We start from the raw sequence: 14836 nt of genomic DNA, 5'->3' as shown, positions 1-14836 counted from the left end.
AAATGACTTCTTGGAATTGCCAGCCTGCCCCTGGTGAGCCTGGAAGATCACCTTGTAAGTGGGCCTGAGGCCAGCCTGACAGATGGCCTGGGCTGCTGCAGCATGACCCACATTAGGCCCTTCAAGTGTGTTCCCTGAAGGCTAGTGGCCAGGCCAGGAGTGGCAGGGCGGCTGTCCAGGGGGACAGCTCAGGCTGTGACGTGGGTTCCCAGCTCTGTTCACCCCCCTCCCCAACAGTGCTGTCTCTGAACAGGAACAGACCAGCTCTCTTTCCACTTGAAAGCACATCTCAGGGCCTCATGATTTGGGGTTGATGTCTGGCCTGGACTCTACAAGACAGCCCCTCACCAAAGTGGCCAAATGTTCCCATCAAATGAACCAGCTCTACAACGTTAAAAAGGGTAACAAAATAGCAAAGCGTACTTGGAAACTTCGTTCAGACACCCTGTGACTTCTACAGAGCATTAAGAAAATACCGAACTTTCAAATTTTACGATTTCACATGCTCTGAGACCACAGACCTCTTACCCGGTTCTCTCTTTAAAAGCATGAATCCTTTGTACAATACTTAGAAAGTAAATGTGTAACATTTTTTTTTTCTCCCTTACATTTGGAATAAAGCCTGGGGAAATTTAATGTTTCTGGATTCAGCCTGTGGATTTGAGATAAGGATTCAAGGAGAGAAGCCTTTTAACTCAGAACAGAATCTGTTTGCAGCTATTGTTCAATTAACATAAAGTATCTGGTTACTGGGCATGTTGCATAATGCATGACAGCGTAAACCTAACCTCTTAAGTGCTGACAATGAACTCCTTGATAACAGTGAAGAGTAAAGCAAATTTCATTTTTTTAGAAATCCCCCAAAACAAAGCTTCTCAAGACTGAATGAATCAACACTTTTGAGCTGAGTCACAGCTCAAGGGATGTCCCTGTGTGTGTGCTCATGCTGATAAAAAAAAATCTAGAAGGAAACAGAAAAAAAAAAAAAGAACCAACCCACATGTCATGTCCTCTTTAAGAGCCAGAAAAACTGTCAGAAGAATTAAGATTAAACCTCACGAGAGTCTGTGGGTGTGGAAAGTCACCAGCTAGCTAATATTAACATAGCTTGCAACAGAACGCTGTTGCTAGAAATAGGACAATCACATCACTACCACTAAGCAATTTGCATTCTGTGGACCAGCCCCTAAATTCCTCCCGGCTCCTTCTGCCCTTTGGGCATTGCATTTCTGGATGCTCTTAGATGGTGGGTGCTGGAACTTGGCTGTCTGGTTTCATCAGGGACCCTACTCAAAAGAGGAAGCAGCAAGAACATTTGCTTTGTTTGCAGGAAAGTGATCGAGCTACAAGCAAATTTTAGACATCTGAGGAATTGTGAAGCTTCTCGACTTCATATGGTTGCTGACAGGGTGGGGCAGACAAGAACCTTCTTACTTTCCTCACCATGGATAATCTGTTGCCTCAGTCTCGATTCTCTTATTTCAAAAAATATCCTCTCCATGCAATTAGGAAATATCTATCGATGCTGAGAAACCAAAAAGCTGAAGAACAGGTATATTTTATTTATATTATCTTTAAGGCTAACCGGTGTTTGCTTTTGGGTGTTGCTTTCATGTGACTTAGTGATTTAGCTTCTGCTGTCTTACATGTTTATAGGCACAGGTCAGCTCCTGATTGCAGCTAGTCGGATTTAGCAATCACAGAAGCAAGCAGGCTTGTGAAGATTTATTTGAACTTGGAACATTTGGATCCTGACATTAAGCTCCAGTTTTATAATGAAACTGTGTGTTTTCTCTTTTTCTGAACAGCTAGACAAAACTACTCTATCAGAGTTAAATTGTAGACTCCTTGAAAGCTTTCTAGGGCTGCAAATACAAATTTTAAAACTATTAATATCTTGACAAATGAAAATATTAGACCCTAGAAATAAATTTGTCTTCTTGTGTGTTTTTATGGCTATGTTCATATCACCAGGATTTGCAAAACAAAAAACATTGTGTAGACTATAAATATGATAGTCTCAAATACCACTAACGAGCTATGATGATCGTTCAGAAGTAACTAGTCATTTCTTTAAGTGGAGGGCAGGGTATAGGGCACTGCAGTTTTTAGCCTTTTTAGCCAATCAAAAGTTAGGGGTTCTAGTAGTAAACTCTAGCATGTGGGGGTATAAACATTACCAAAAAATGGTTAAAATGCCTGATGACTTCTTGTTTAAAATCATGCTTTCATCTTATTGTTTTGAAATGTACTTCATTCTAGCCCTTACAATTTATGAGAAGACATTTCTAAAAACCGCATTTCTGAATTGTACCAAACTGTAAGAAGAAATAGCTGTATGTGATCTACTTAAATATGGTGGCTCATTTCGGGAAAAGTATGACCATGGTAAAGGACAACTATATATCCACATGGAAGAGTCATAAATTGCTTGCACATCATGCTTCTAACTAGAACTGCAAAACTGCATGGGAGATATTAGTAGCATTCTGTATTTGAATGAGATGACCTACTTTAATAAAAACACTTCCAGGAAGTGAAAGCAAATGTCAGCAGACAGAAAATCCTCTAATGACAGGTTTTCCAAAAAGTCAATGCTTAATTTGGAAGATGAAAATCATCATTACTGTTCCAGAGGAAACTGCTTTTATGCCGTGCTCTAATGATTTTACAAGAGCTGGAAATTCAGAGTGCGCTTACAACGGGGGTTGGGCTGGTCCAGTTTCTCTCTTCCTTAGGCCCCGTGTCCCGATTACCAGAGAAATCTTTTGGTTTCCCCAGTTAGCGTGTGCTTGCTTTTGAAGTGGAAAGCCAGAGACCTGGGTGGTGGTCCTCTGAGTTGAGGTCTACCATGCTCATTAAGACCCCATCACAGGCTTCTTCAGGCCTCATTATAGGGGGTGGAGGGGTGTGAGCGCTGGGGAGTAGGGAGTGGCTGAAAGGATGGGCTGGAACTGTGGAATGTGGATTAAGTTATCCCCCCACCCAGTGTTGTGAGTTTTCAGAGCTGTGTCTATAGTGTTTATGCAGTTTATTTACTTTGTTTGTTTAAAAAAAGTTACAAAATGCATTCAGAAGAACATTAGAATATAATATGGATCCTCCAACTTGGACTGGGTGGGTGGTCCCCTCCCCAGTTTCCAACCATTTGGGATGACCTGGCAATCAGGAACGTTATGCTGGTTTTTTAACTTTCTATACAAATTAATGGAGAAATTAAAAAAAAGAAAACACACAACACATTCGGTTCTTTTCTGAAACCAATTAACAGCTCTGCAGACAGACTGTCTCACAGAATTAGAGAAATCAGGTCAGAGTCAATCATGGCTAACGTTGGAAAGCTTGTTGGAATGTTATAAAGAAGGTTAATAATGTCTATAATTTGAGGACCTGCATATCTGTTGTCTCTAATGCCTACAGTCCTGTAATATGGACTCAATATAAATAAAGGTGAGGGAAGTAAAACAAAGACCTCAAGAGCCCTTGCCCAAGACCATCTACCTAGAAAGTATTGAAGGAAGATAATTCCTATCTGCCTGTCTTTAAATTTGACCCATTTGGGGGAGCCTGACAGGCTCAATTGGTAGAGCATGCAACTCGTGATCTCGGGATCATGAGTTCTACCCCCACACTGGTTGGTAGTTTACTTAAAAGAGGAAAAAAGTTTGACCCATTTTACCATGCTTGATCTCTGACTGATCTGTACTAACACAGCGACAGCGACCCAGAAAACTGCTAATCTTTCTTTTAGAAAGTATTTCTAACACTTCAGATGTTCACATGCCACTGTCATAATTCTTACCATAAGTCTGTGGTGTGACTAACTTCTTAATATTTTTCTATATTTGCATTTAAATCATTTTGCCTTTTTTTTTGCTGTTTTTATTATGCACTACATTAATACACTGCATGACCTTCTAGAAGGGGTAGCTGAGCATAACTGAGATATTTTTCACCAATCAGGAAAATGCTTCCTTAGTCGATATTCTCTAAATCCTTTGACACATGGTGACGATGAACTCCAGAGACACGCCTATCTCTTTCCATCAGATTCCACTGATATGAATAATGGGTAAGGCTTTTTTCTTTACCTGTTAGTGAACCCGTGCGTGTGCGCAGTGGCTATGCCGGGGAGAGGCAAGCACACAGCCATGATGCCAATTCCCCGGCAGAATCTTGAACCACATTGCCAAGCGGTTGCCAAGCAAATCACTTACTTTTTAAACTTAAGTTTGTTTGGAAAGAAAATTTTATGTAACTACTATAAATGGAAAACCACTGTCATTTGTTGTAAACAGAAGAGAAACATAAATATAGTAAAAACAAAATAATATTAAATTTTTGCTAGACACAGTTACTTGGGAAACCTCTGAGCCTGAAACCTACTCTTTTAAGATCAGCATCCTACTAGACAACTGAGACATTTCTCCTGGGCAGAGATGGAAGGGACTGAAAAAATAGCCAACTTTCTCAAGTCCAAGGAATTTGTTGTTATTTAATGCAGTGTCTGCAGGCTACCATTGGGTCCCACCCATGTTGTGTTCACCCACTTGGAAATTACTATCCCAGGCACACTATCTGCTTCTTCACCTCTGTGCCTTCAAAGACATGCCTCCCTATAACCTAGAATTCTGTCCTTTAGTGACAACTTGCCCACCTGGGGATCACCTACATCCCTCAACACCCAGGTTAAATGGGCTCTGTAAAAAACCTTTCTCCAGCTTTGCTAGGGAGAGTGAAGCATAGCTCTTCCTTTTCCAAGATATTCTGTCTGTGTCTAATATGGCTTCTTATTATATTGTATGTAGTAAGCCGTTTGCTTACATGTGTATAAGTGAACCCAGACACATGTGACACAGGGTGGTATCTTGTTCTTTGTTCCCTCAGACCCACCTTGGAGCCTGGTACAGGCCAGTGTAGCAGTGACTTCTAACACAGGCAGATTGCCTATGGAGCACACCTCCTTGCATACCACACCTTCCTACCCATGTCTCACCTGGACCTGGAAGGCCCCCGTATATCCCAGTCAGGGCCATTGTTACACTTGCCTTTGTCCACGAATGCTTTCTTATTTAAAGCTTCTCCTCAGGATTCTTTCCCCTTGCACTTGGTGTCATGCTAATTGGTGTGACCTAAGGGCTGGTTTGTTGGGAGTTTTCATCATTATTCTTACCATGATATGCCAATCAGTGGGTGGACAGGTTACTTATCAAAGTGATACCAAAGATCTTATCCTTTGCATTCCTAGACTCTATTGTAGCAGCTATTTCATAAAGCCAACTCCTTAAGTAGAAAATTAAGGTAATTAATTAGATGCAGGTGTGGAAGTTTGGGGACATTAGACAACGAAACACTTGGGAACACCATTATTCAAATGATGGTGGTGGTGGTGGTGGTCGGTGGGGGACATAGCCTGAGCCTCAGCGAGCTCTCAGATGAGTTTGGGCAGGTGCATGGACACATTCATGAGGGCATAGATGTCCGAGCTTGTGGGAAAAGTGAGACTTGCAGGCAATATTCTCTCGAGTACTGGAGCCCCAGCAGCCTGCTCTGTGACTCAGGTGACAAAGTGGGACACTGAGTGAGGTGGGGAGAATTTGCTCTACTTCAGGGCAGACTATAGCCTTGGCTTCAGTCCAGTGAGGCCTACAGAGAACTGAGGGCCCTATGAACCCCCACGGAATGTTGCTCTTAGGGAATGCTGCTTTTTTTCTTTTTCTTTTTAAAAATTTTATTCAGAGAGAGAGAGCCCACACGAGTAGGGTGGGAGGGGCAGAGGGAGAGGGAGCAGCATACTCTCCACTGAGCAGGGAGCCCGACATGGGCTCGATTCCAGGACCCTGAGATCATGCCCTGAGCAGATGCTTAAATGGACTGAGCCACCCAGGTGCCCTAGGGAATGCTGCTTTCAGGGGGCAGCACCACTGGTATAGATATTATTCATGGGTGCTAGCATCAAATGACAAGAGAAGACAGTTTGTGAGCTTATATGGGACAGTCTACTCTCTCTCCATTGGTGAGCTCCTCCATTTCTATGGCTCGAACACTACTATTTGCTGCCAACTCCCAAATATTTATCCCCAGTGCACTTCAGCCTTGCATATATAGTTGCCTGTTTGACATCTCCATCTGACTGTCTCATCCATTTGGCAGACTGAAGGAACTCAGAAGCTCTGTCCTCAAACCTGCTACTCCTACTCCTCAGGTCCATCGATCAGCATGAAAGCTCAAACCACAAACATGGGAGTTGCCTTGGTACTTCCTCTCTCTTCCTTACCTCCCCTTTGCAATCTCTCTCTCTCTCTTTTTTTAAGATTGTATTCATTTATTTGACAGAGAGAGATCACAAGTAGGCAGAAAGGCAGGCAGAGAGAGAAGGGGAAGCAGCCTCCCTGCCGAGCAGAGAGCCAGATGTGGGGTTTGATCCCAGGACTCTGAGATCATGATCTGAGTTGAAGGCAGAGGCTTAACACACTGAGCCACCCGGGTGCCCCAAGAGCAAAGTTTCTAATGTTCAAATGCAATCCAAATATTTAACAACCAATTTTGAGGTTATTCATTAAGTAACCCAGCAAGAAATAAAAATCCAATGACCCTGTTTGAGCTAGAAACCTCTTCTTAAGCCATTGAAAAGAGACTTTAGAACAACCTCCAACAATACTTCTAAGTTCTAAACCTTCTACGTTCTAATACTAAGGTTCTAAACCTTAATTAAAATATACCTACTGTTCATGTCCCCTGGTCCTCAAAGACCACTCTCCTCATTTTAACCAGATTCATCAGAGCAGGTCTTGAGCCAGATACACCTGCTGTGACTGCAGTAGTGTAGTTTTTGGCTCATTTTATAAACATTTGAGTACAGCTCTTTCTACTCATTGAGACTGTGAATATCACAGAGGGGCCGCCTATTTCATTTCTATATTTTTATTCCTTATAAATATGCTGCACACACAATATAATATGAGAAAAATTGCTTAATAAAGGAATGAAGGGATTGCATTAGACAAGATGACCAAGCAGAGCTCTATTATGCTCCGTATCCCATCCCATCCAGGTCAACATTTTTTGTCCATATTTATATAAGGACATCCACAATAACATGATTATATTTTCTGATAATAAGAATATAGAAAGACAGTAAAAAAAATTAAGTGGATTGATTTTGTTGGAAGATATTATACCAGTTCAATGGTCAAATTCCAATATATATGTGTCAGACAGACAGACAGACACACACACACACACACACACACACACACACATAAATAATACAGGTATGTATTGTATATATGTTCCTGGTCCCAAAGGCCAGTCTTCTTATTTCAAGCAGAGTCCCTGTTCAATAAGCAAGACATGTCAAGTTATCTAGCTCATAGATGATATTTCTTGTTCAGAAAGAAGTCTTTCTATCCAATAGAGCAAAGCACCATCAGCTTGGATCACCCCCAATCCTTGTCTATGAATTAACCATCCTGTGTCTTCTGATGGCTCATCTGTGGGACACATAGAAGAAGAGATTCAAGTCCATGAGCCTACTGCAGGGCAGGATAAATTGAAGGACAAGAGCTCAAACCAGTAGACTCTTCTCTGTCTTAGTGTTTCATCAGGGAGATTTATTTGTTATTGACAAGTTGTCCTTCAGGCATTACCCGCCCTCTGGACTCAGCCTATAGAATCCTCTTCTCTTTGTTTAGTAGTCGTATTCCCCCTTTCTACATCTCTGCGAAGACTCACAATAGACCCTGGAAAGAGCACTGAACTTGGGGTCAAACAGGCAAAATCCAGCACTGATCCAAATGAGCTGTATGACCTTAGACAAACCTCTTAATCTCTAGTTTCAGAACCATAAAACAGATTGTACAGTTTTCCCTAGATCATGCCAGCCTCCATTTACCAAAAATAACCCCATTTTCACCATATCTTGCCCTCCCCTGCATCACAGTATCTTGGGCCCCCACCTCCCCAACCTCCACATTCACTCATTCAGTTCTGCATATGTCTCACCTACTACGTGCCTTATTTATGTTTGGCGCTGGATTAAAATAGCAAGCGAGAACAGTCACGTTCCCTGCACCAGGGGGAACAAGATTTTCACTTAAAGTAGAAAATTCTGACTGCTAAGAGGAACTTGGATTGTAGGGTAGTGAGAGAATGCAGGCACACAACTTCAAGTGCTGTTGCCGTGGTCCAAGCAAGGTTGGCAGGTGAGGATGGAGGGTTTGGACAGTATTTTAGAAGTAGAATTGACTAGTCTTGATAAGAGATTGCAAAGGGGGGTGCCTGGGTGACTCAGTGGGTTAAGCCTCTGCCTTCGGCTCAGGTCATGGTCTCAGGGTCCTGGGATGGAGCCCCGCATCGAGCTCTCTGCTCAGCGGGGAGCTTCCCCCTCTTTCTCTGCCTGCTGCTCTGCCTACTTGTGATCTCTCTTTCAGTCAAATAAATAAATTAATAATTTTTATAAAAATACAAAACTATAAATTAAAAAAAAAATTAAGGACTCCCTTCACACTCCCCAAAAAAATGCATGTTGAGGTTTGAAACATTACATAAGTATTCTGAATGGCTGATGCAGGCTCCAAGGGAAATGATGTAATTTTCACTGCAGCTTGGTTTAAGAAATGTTAAGAGGCTTTAGTTCCTTAAAGTGAGTTGGTTATATCTTGAGCATAAACCAAAGTTATCCATTTCTTAAAGCCTCTTTAAAAAAGTCATGAAATATTATTGATAGTTCAAATGACATCTCAGGGGGAGATTAAAGGCATTTGGCCCATGTCCTTGTGCTTGGGTAGGAAAAAAGCTTTTATCCTCCAGAACCAAGAGGGAAAGATTATCTGGGAGAATGTAAGACAGAGGGCAGAGATTCCACCACACTCCCCTGCAGAAATTCATGTGATTATATATAGGTAACACCAGCAGTTATATTGCTATAATAATATGAAGCTGAACCTTAATACGCTGACTATTAAATGTGATATTAAAAGTTGAATCATTTTATCATGCTAATTATAACAGTCACCTTTATCTGAAGGGAGAAAATTACAAAGAAAAAAGGAGCTAATTACAAATAAAAAAGGAAAAAAGCCTCCAGTGGTTTTCTCCATGTCTTCATCCATTCAGGCTGCTATAACAAAATCTCATACACTGGGTGGCTTATAAACTACGAAAATATTTTTCTCACCATTCTGGATGCTGAAAGTCTAAGACCAAGGGGCTGGCAGTTTCCATGTTTGGTGAAAGCCGGCTTCCTGGTTGCAGACTGCCGGCTTCTCAGTTGTATCCTCTTGTGGTGGAAGGAGAAGGAACTAACTCTTCAGGGTCTCATTTTTAAGGGCATGAATTCCATTCAGGAGGACTCCATCCTCATGACCTAATCACCTCCCAAAGGCCCCCTCCTAATACCATCACACTGGGTGGGGGTGGTAGTGAGGTGGGAATTCAACATACGAATTTGGGATGGGGGGACACAAACATTCAGTCTGCAGCTCTCCAAAACCTTCAAGATGCCTGAGAATTGTAATTGATAACTTGACTTTCTAGTCATCGGCACCCACTCCCAAACTTGTCTTGTTCTTCCCCTCTCCCAAACTTGTCTTCTCTGTCTGAGAAAATGCCACCATACACCTATTATTCCGGCAGAGACCTAGGAGCCATCTTCGGCATTTTCTCTTCCCTCAGTCAATATCTAATTTATTGCCAAGTCCTTTCAGTTCTATCCCAATCTATCTGTCATCTTCTCTTTCACCCTCTTAGCCCCGAAGCCATCATTACCTCTTGTTTGAAATATTGTAACAGCGTTCTTACCAGTCCCCCTCTGTCCACTGCTGTCCCATCTAAGCAGTTCTTCACCTTACAGCCGGAGAGGTCTTCTGGAGACCAAACCTGATAGGAAATTGCCCAGCCCCATGCTCACATTCTTTCATTGGCTTCTTTCTACTCACTTGTAGGACAAAGACAAAGTTGCCCAACACAGTGGGCCTTGTGTGGTCTGGCCCTGATCCTCTCTCTTGCTGCATGCTTATCTTGCCTCCTTTTGCTCTCTGCGCCCCAGCAGAATACCTTCTTCCACATCTCCCTGTTCCTCTATGACTCCCCAGCCAGGCCTTTGTTCCAGTTGTCCCCTCACTATCCTCCCTTAGTATCTACTCTTCCTTAAGACCTTAATTCAATCTTAAGTCCTTTTGCGCAGCTTTTCCTAAGACTGTTTGTGGGGGTGTTTGATTCCCAGTATGTCCTGGATGACTAGCAAAGTGCCTTTTAGATGGAAAGCACTGAGAATATAAGTTTGTGGAATTGGTTCACGGGATGGGGGCATGGTCAATAGTGGGGAAGGGATTAGGGGGATGATAAATGCTATCCTGAGACAGAAGTGCTTGAAAGAATCCTGGATGTTAGCTTTTGAGAGGAAGAAATTTAATACATGGTTGTTTTTTGTATGTATTTGTTTCTTGTGTGTTTCACAAGAACTGTAGGGAATTTATAGGGAAGAATGGTGGTGCGTTTGAGATGTTCCAGAGGAAATAACCATGAAATAACCCTGAAAGAAATTCAGGGAAAGGTTGTGATATAATCATAAGGATAAAGTTTCTAAAAATAAGAGGTAGAGGGATGGGTCTCCTTTTGCAGAGGCAAGTATCTCCTTGGGGGATGTTGTAGTGATGGTTTTTCCTTGATGAAAGAGAAGACTAAATGACTTGTCACACCCCTTCCAGCCCCAAGATGCTAGTGCAGTGAGCAATAGAAAGGTGGACAATTTGGATACCTAAGGATCAAAGAAAAGGTACAGGTTTACCAGTTAGAATTTGTTTGTTTTATATGGTCAGTGGTAAATCCTCCACAATCTGAGCACACTTCTCTGGAATCTAAGGTCAAAAAAGACAGAATCAAATGTCTTTGGCGATTCAGGTAGCATGTATCAGTCTATCAAGGGGAGGAACTATAACTACATCCAGAAAAACACCTCTGGTGAAAAGCTAATGCACCAGTGACTAGATTTTCTGAGCCCAAGTGAGCACTGAACTACTTGTACCCATAGTTTTATAGGGTATGTGTGTGTGTGTGTGTGTGTGTGTGTATGTGTGTGTGTGTGTTTTAAAGATTTATTTATTTATTTGACAGAGATAGAGAGAGAGATCACAAGTAGGCAGAGAGGCAGGCAGAGAGAGGAAGCAGGCTCCCTGCTGAGCAAAGAACTGGATGTGGGGCTTGATCCTAGGACCCTGGGATCATGACCTGAGCCAAAGGCAGAGGCTTAACCCACTGAGCCACCCAGGCACCCCAGTTTTATAAGTTTTAAAACCCCCTTCAGGATAAGGATAAATAACTTAGGATACCTTGTAGTCATTGATGAACAGGGGCCAAGAAATTTCAGGTTATTTTGTTGCATTTTAACCATTGTTTTGTTTTGTTTTGTTTTCCTTCGACTTAATATCAAGCCCCTTCTAAAGCTTCCATTCCCTTTTCCTGCATTTAATGCTGACAAGTTCATGCTTATTATGATCCCATCTGAAGGTGTTCCATTCTTCTTGTCCATATTATCATAGATCATCTATCACTTTTATAAAGAGTTAGACATAAACGGAGATACCTGGACCCTGAGTTGACTTCTGAGCTATTTCTAATCCTGTTCCCTGCTCCTAAACTTTCCTAATCTACTGCACAGATGCCTTTGAAACACAGGAGTCAGTAAATGGATAAACACCAAAACCTTTGTCTTGGAAAAAAGCACATTAATTCAAATGTTAGTTGACCCTTTTTTGTGGGCTACAATGCAGCTTTTTACGCACATTCCTAAACTTGCTATCCTATTCTACTTCTCAGTTTGTCTGCAACATTTTATTTGCTAACTGTTGTTCAGAATGGAAGATGACGTATTTTCTCACCTCGTACGACAGTTCCATGCTTTAACAGAAAAAGAAATGAACTGCCCACGTATGTTGTGCTGTTCACAATTTGCTGTGAAGAGAGCAGAAAAAAATGCTGGAATTAGTTCTCTCCTGCAAATTCATTTCCGGCAGCAAATTCGTAAGGCTATTTGGAGATGTGCAGCTTGGATTATATGTTCTAGAATAAGGAATTTTACAGTTCTATTAGATGCCTGATACGTGCCAGGAACTTGGCAAGTTTCTTTATATACATTGTCATTTAATCCTCACAATAACTTGACAAAATTGGTGGGATTATCCCCTAATTTTAGGGGTGAGAGAACTGAGGTTTAAAGAAGTGAGATGACTTGGAACATATTCATAAATGATGACAGTAAGATTTTATCTCCAGGTTTGCTGGTCTGTCTGACTCCAAATTCACGGACTCTGATTCACTACCTCCTGGTGAGATACTTAAGACTGACAGGGTCCTTTTCTCCCCTTCCCCTCGCTCTTCCCTTTCTTCTTTCTTTCCTTGGTATTAGGTTTTATTTCATTTATTGAGGATACAGGGCTTAAAAATAAAAAGTGTAACTATTCTGCAAGGAAGACACCTTAAATCCTCTTAGGTAGAGATCCACGTTTCTGAGCAGTATTAAAAAACAAAATTCAACTGAGTAAATTTTAAGGACTTTATTGACTTTATTCATTGATTCATGAATTGGGCAGCATCCCATTTAGCTGATAAAAGCTCTGTGGAGCTGTACAAAATGAAAGACTTACAGGCAGAAGGAAGAGAGACAGGAACTTATGCTAGTGAAGAGTGGATCAGTTGTGGCGAGGTCATCTGCCTTCAGGGGATGGCAGGGGTCTATCAGGCAGATTACCTCACTAGTGCGGACCAGATAATTCCAGATTGACCGATTTAAGATTCCAGTCGTGGGAGATTTGCTGAAACTGTAACTAAGTTGGGTATTAAATCTCAGTTTGGTGACATGGGCTTAGCATAAGTGATTCCATTTGGGTACTGTTGTCTCTTTCATGACGATTCCGCCACACACACACACCCTCCCCCGCTTTTGACAAGACTTTCAACCTGAGAGATGTGGTTCAAATTCAAGGCATTGGTGCCACTCCTAGCTACTTTTCTGACGTTCTTGCAATTTTTGTTGATCTTCTGTGTAGTATTCACAGCTCATGGTGTCTTTCTTTCTTTCCTTTTTTTTTTTTTTAAAGATTTTATTTATTCATTTGACAGACAGAGATCACAAGTAGACAGAGAGGCAGGCAGAGAGAGAGGAGGAAGCAGGCTCCCTGGTGAGCAGAGAGCCCTTTGCGGGACTGGATCCCAGGACCCTGGAATCACAACCCAAGCAGAAGGCAGAGGCTTTAACCCACTGAGCCACGTGGGCACTGCTCGTGCTGTCTTTCTGCTGAATCTTTGTGGTATTAACAGGGTATGACTTCAGGTTCACATATTTTAAGTTGGTAATTCTCTTTCCTCCTATTCTGATGTTCAAGTCTTAGGGAGGTTGTTTGCTTGTTGGTAAGTGGCTGGGAACAGGCATTAAAGGCTTTTGAGAGAATACAGCACACCAGGAAGGCTACTATGATTACCATAAGCAGGAGAATTCTCAATGTCTGGGATGTACTTTGGAGCCATGTTCCCCCCAAGACTCAGAACAATCAAAATCACATAAGTTGAAGAAACACCCCATTGAAGGAGTCACTTTCTTAAGCCAAGTGGCTTAGTCAGTGATCTTATGTAGCTGAGTTTCAACTTCCCCAGAAGTGTTAATCTGAGTGCACCTGGTGGTGTTTGCCACAGACACCTCCTTGCTCAGCTAAAAGATAATCAAAGGCTATTCTATTATCAGGAACAACCTTGGTCAGCGAGTCTAAGGATTTTTGTTGGACAGTTGTTGCTTTAGCAACACATTCTGCAATATTTCCAAGAGTTAAGGAGAGGTTCCTCTCTTTTTTTTTTTTTTTAATAAAGATTTTATTTATTTGATAGCAGAGAGGGAACACAAGCAGGGTGAGTGGGAGAGGGAAAAGCAGACTCCCCACTGAGTAGGGAGCAGGGCTTGATCCCAGGACCCCAGGATTGTGACCCAAGCCAGAGGCAGACACCTAATGACTGAGCCACCCAGGTGCCCCTAAGAAGAGGTTCCTGGTCATAGCCTCATTTGCACTTACTCCTAGCTGGAGGAAGAGTGATCTACCAAAAGAAGCTGATTTTGAATCATGAATGTTTCCTGGTAATTTCCACTTGAATCTGTGGCTCATGACTGGGAAAACTGACAGCCATGGAGGCTTGTACAAATTTAAGGGTATATAAGCCACACAGGAAATTTTATTCTGGTCACCCTTTTCTTTGTACAGAGCCTAGATGCAACGTTCCCAGGTTTGGGATTGTTAACCAGAGACAGGGAAATGGACTCTGAGGGTTAGGGAGTCTGACATGATAGAAAGGGGGCTAAGTTCCAAAGAACTGTTCCAGAGAAACTGAGGCATTAGAAATTAGGGAGAAGTCTATGATGGGCAGAACTACAGGGTCACCAACATCATGACAAATCAATAGTCATTTGTAGCTTGGATTACCCCCCTTTGCAATGGCCCAAGATATGTGAACAGTGGCATTATTTTTCCAGGCCAGAGCAAAAGGTGGACAAAGAATCACAAAGACCTTCATGGTGTAAGAATTAGGAAAAGGATGGTCAGAGAAGGAAGAAGGAATGGAAAGAAATGTTCTTGATCCTCTTGATCCCATGTCTTGTAAGGAAGCAGGCTACCTTGATGTCAGCTGCTTCTCTTCCTGGTCATTTTTTATTTGGAAGTCTCCAGCTAGAGTGCCATTCCTAGAGTCTGAAGGGAACCTTTTTTAATTGGGAGATGTGGTCCCAAAGTTCAAGTCCCTGAAGTTTGACTGACATATGGGTAGCAAGTAGGATCTGGTATAGCCCCTTCCAAGG

At 42.1% G+C, this 14836-nt stretch overlaps 1 protein-coding gene and 1 pseudogene across 3 annotated transcripts in view; one reads left to right on the top strand and one right to left on the bottom strand.

The window, feature by feature from the left end:
- Nucleotides 1-1051: 1051 nt before the first annotated feature.
- Nucleotides 1052-14836, top strand: part of ATP2C1 (ATPase secretory pathway Ca2+ transporting 1) — a 172034-nt gene continuing 158249 nt past the window's right edge. For 2 of the 3 annotated variants that reach the window (XM_032869705.1, XM_032869707.1), the window contains exon 1: nucleotides 1053-1552. In XM_032869705.1, coding sequence (XP_032725596.1) covers nucleotides 1445-1552 — 108 coding nt within the window. In that variant the 5' untranslated portion in view covers nucleotides 1053-1444. Of the gene's footprint in view, nucleotides 1553-14836 lie in introns of all 3 variants that reach the window. The other variant, XM_032869711.1, reaches the window with a different exon arrangement.
- Nucleotides 3976-4187, bottom strand: LOC116874758 (annotated as a pseudogene).

Source organism: Lontra canadensis, unplaced genomic scaffold (assembly GCF_010015895.1).
Source record: "Lontra canadensis isolate GAN:19392208 unplaced genomic scaffold, GSC_riverotter_1.0 scaffold38, whole genome shotgun sequence".
In the NCBI taxonomy this organism is placed as follows: Eukaryota; Metazoa; Chordata; class Mammalia; order Carnivora; family Mustelidae; genus Lontra; species Lontra canadensis.
Note: the sequence above shows the minus strand (reverse complement) of the source record. Positions and strands in the feature narration are given on the sequence as shown.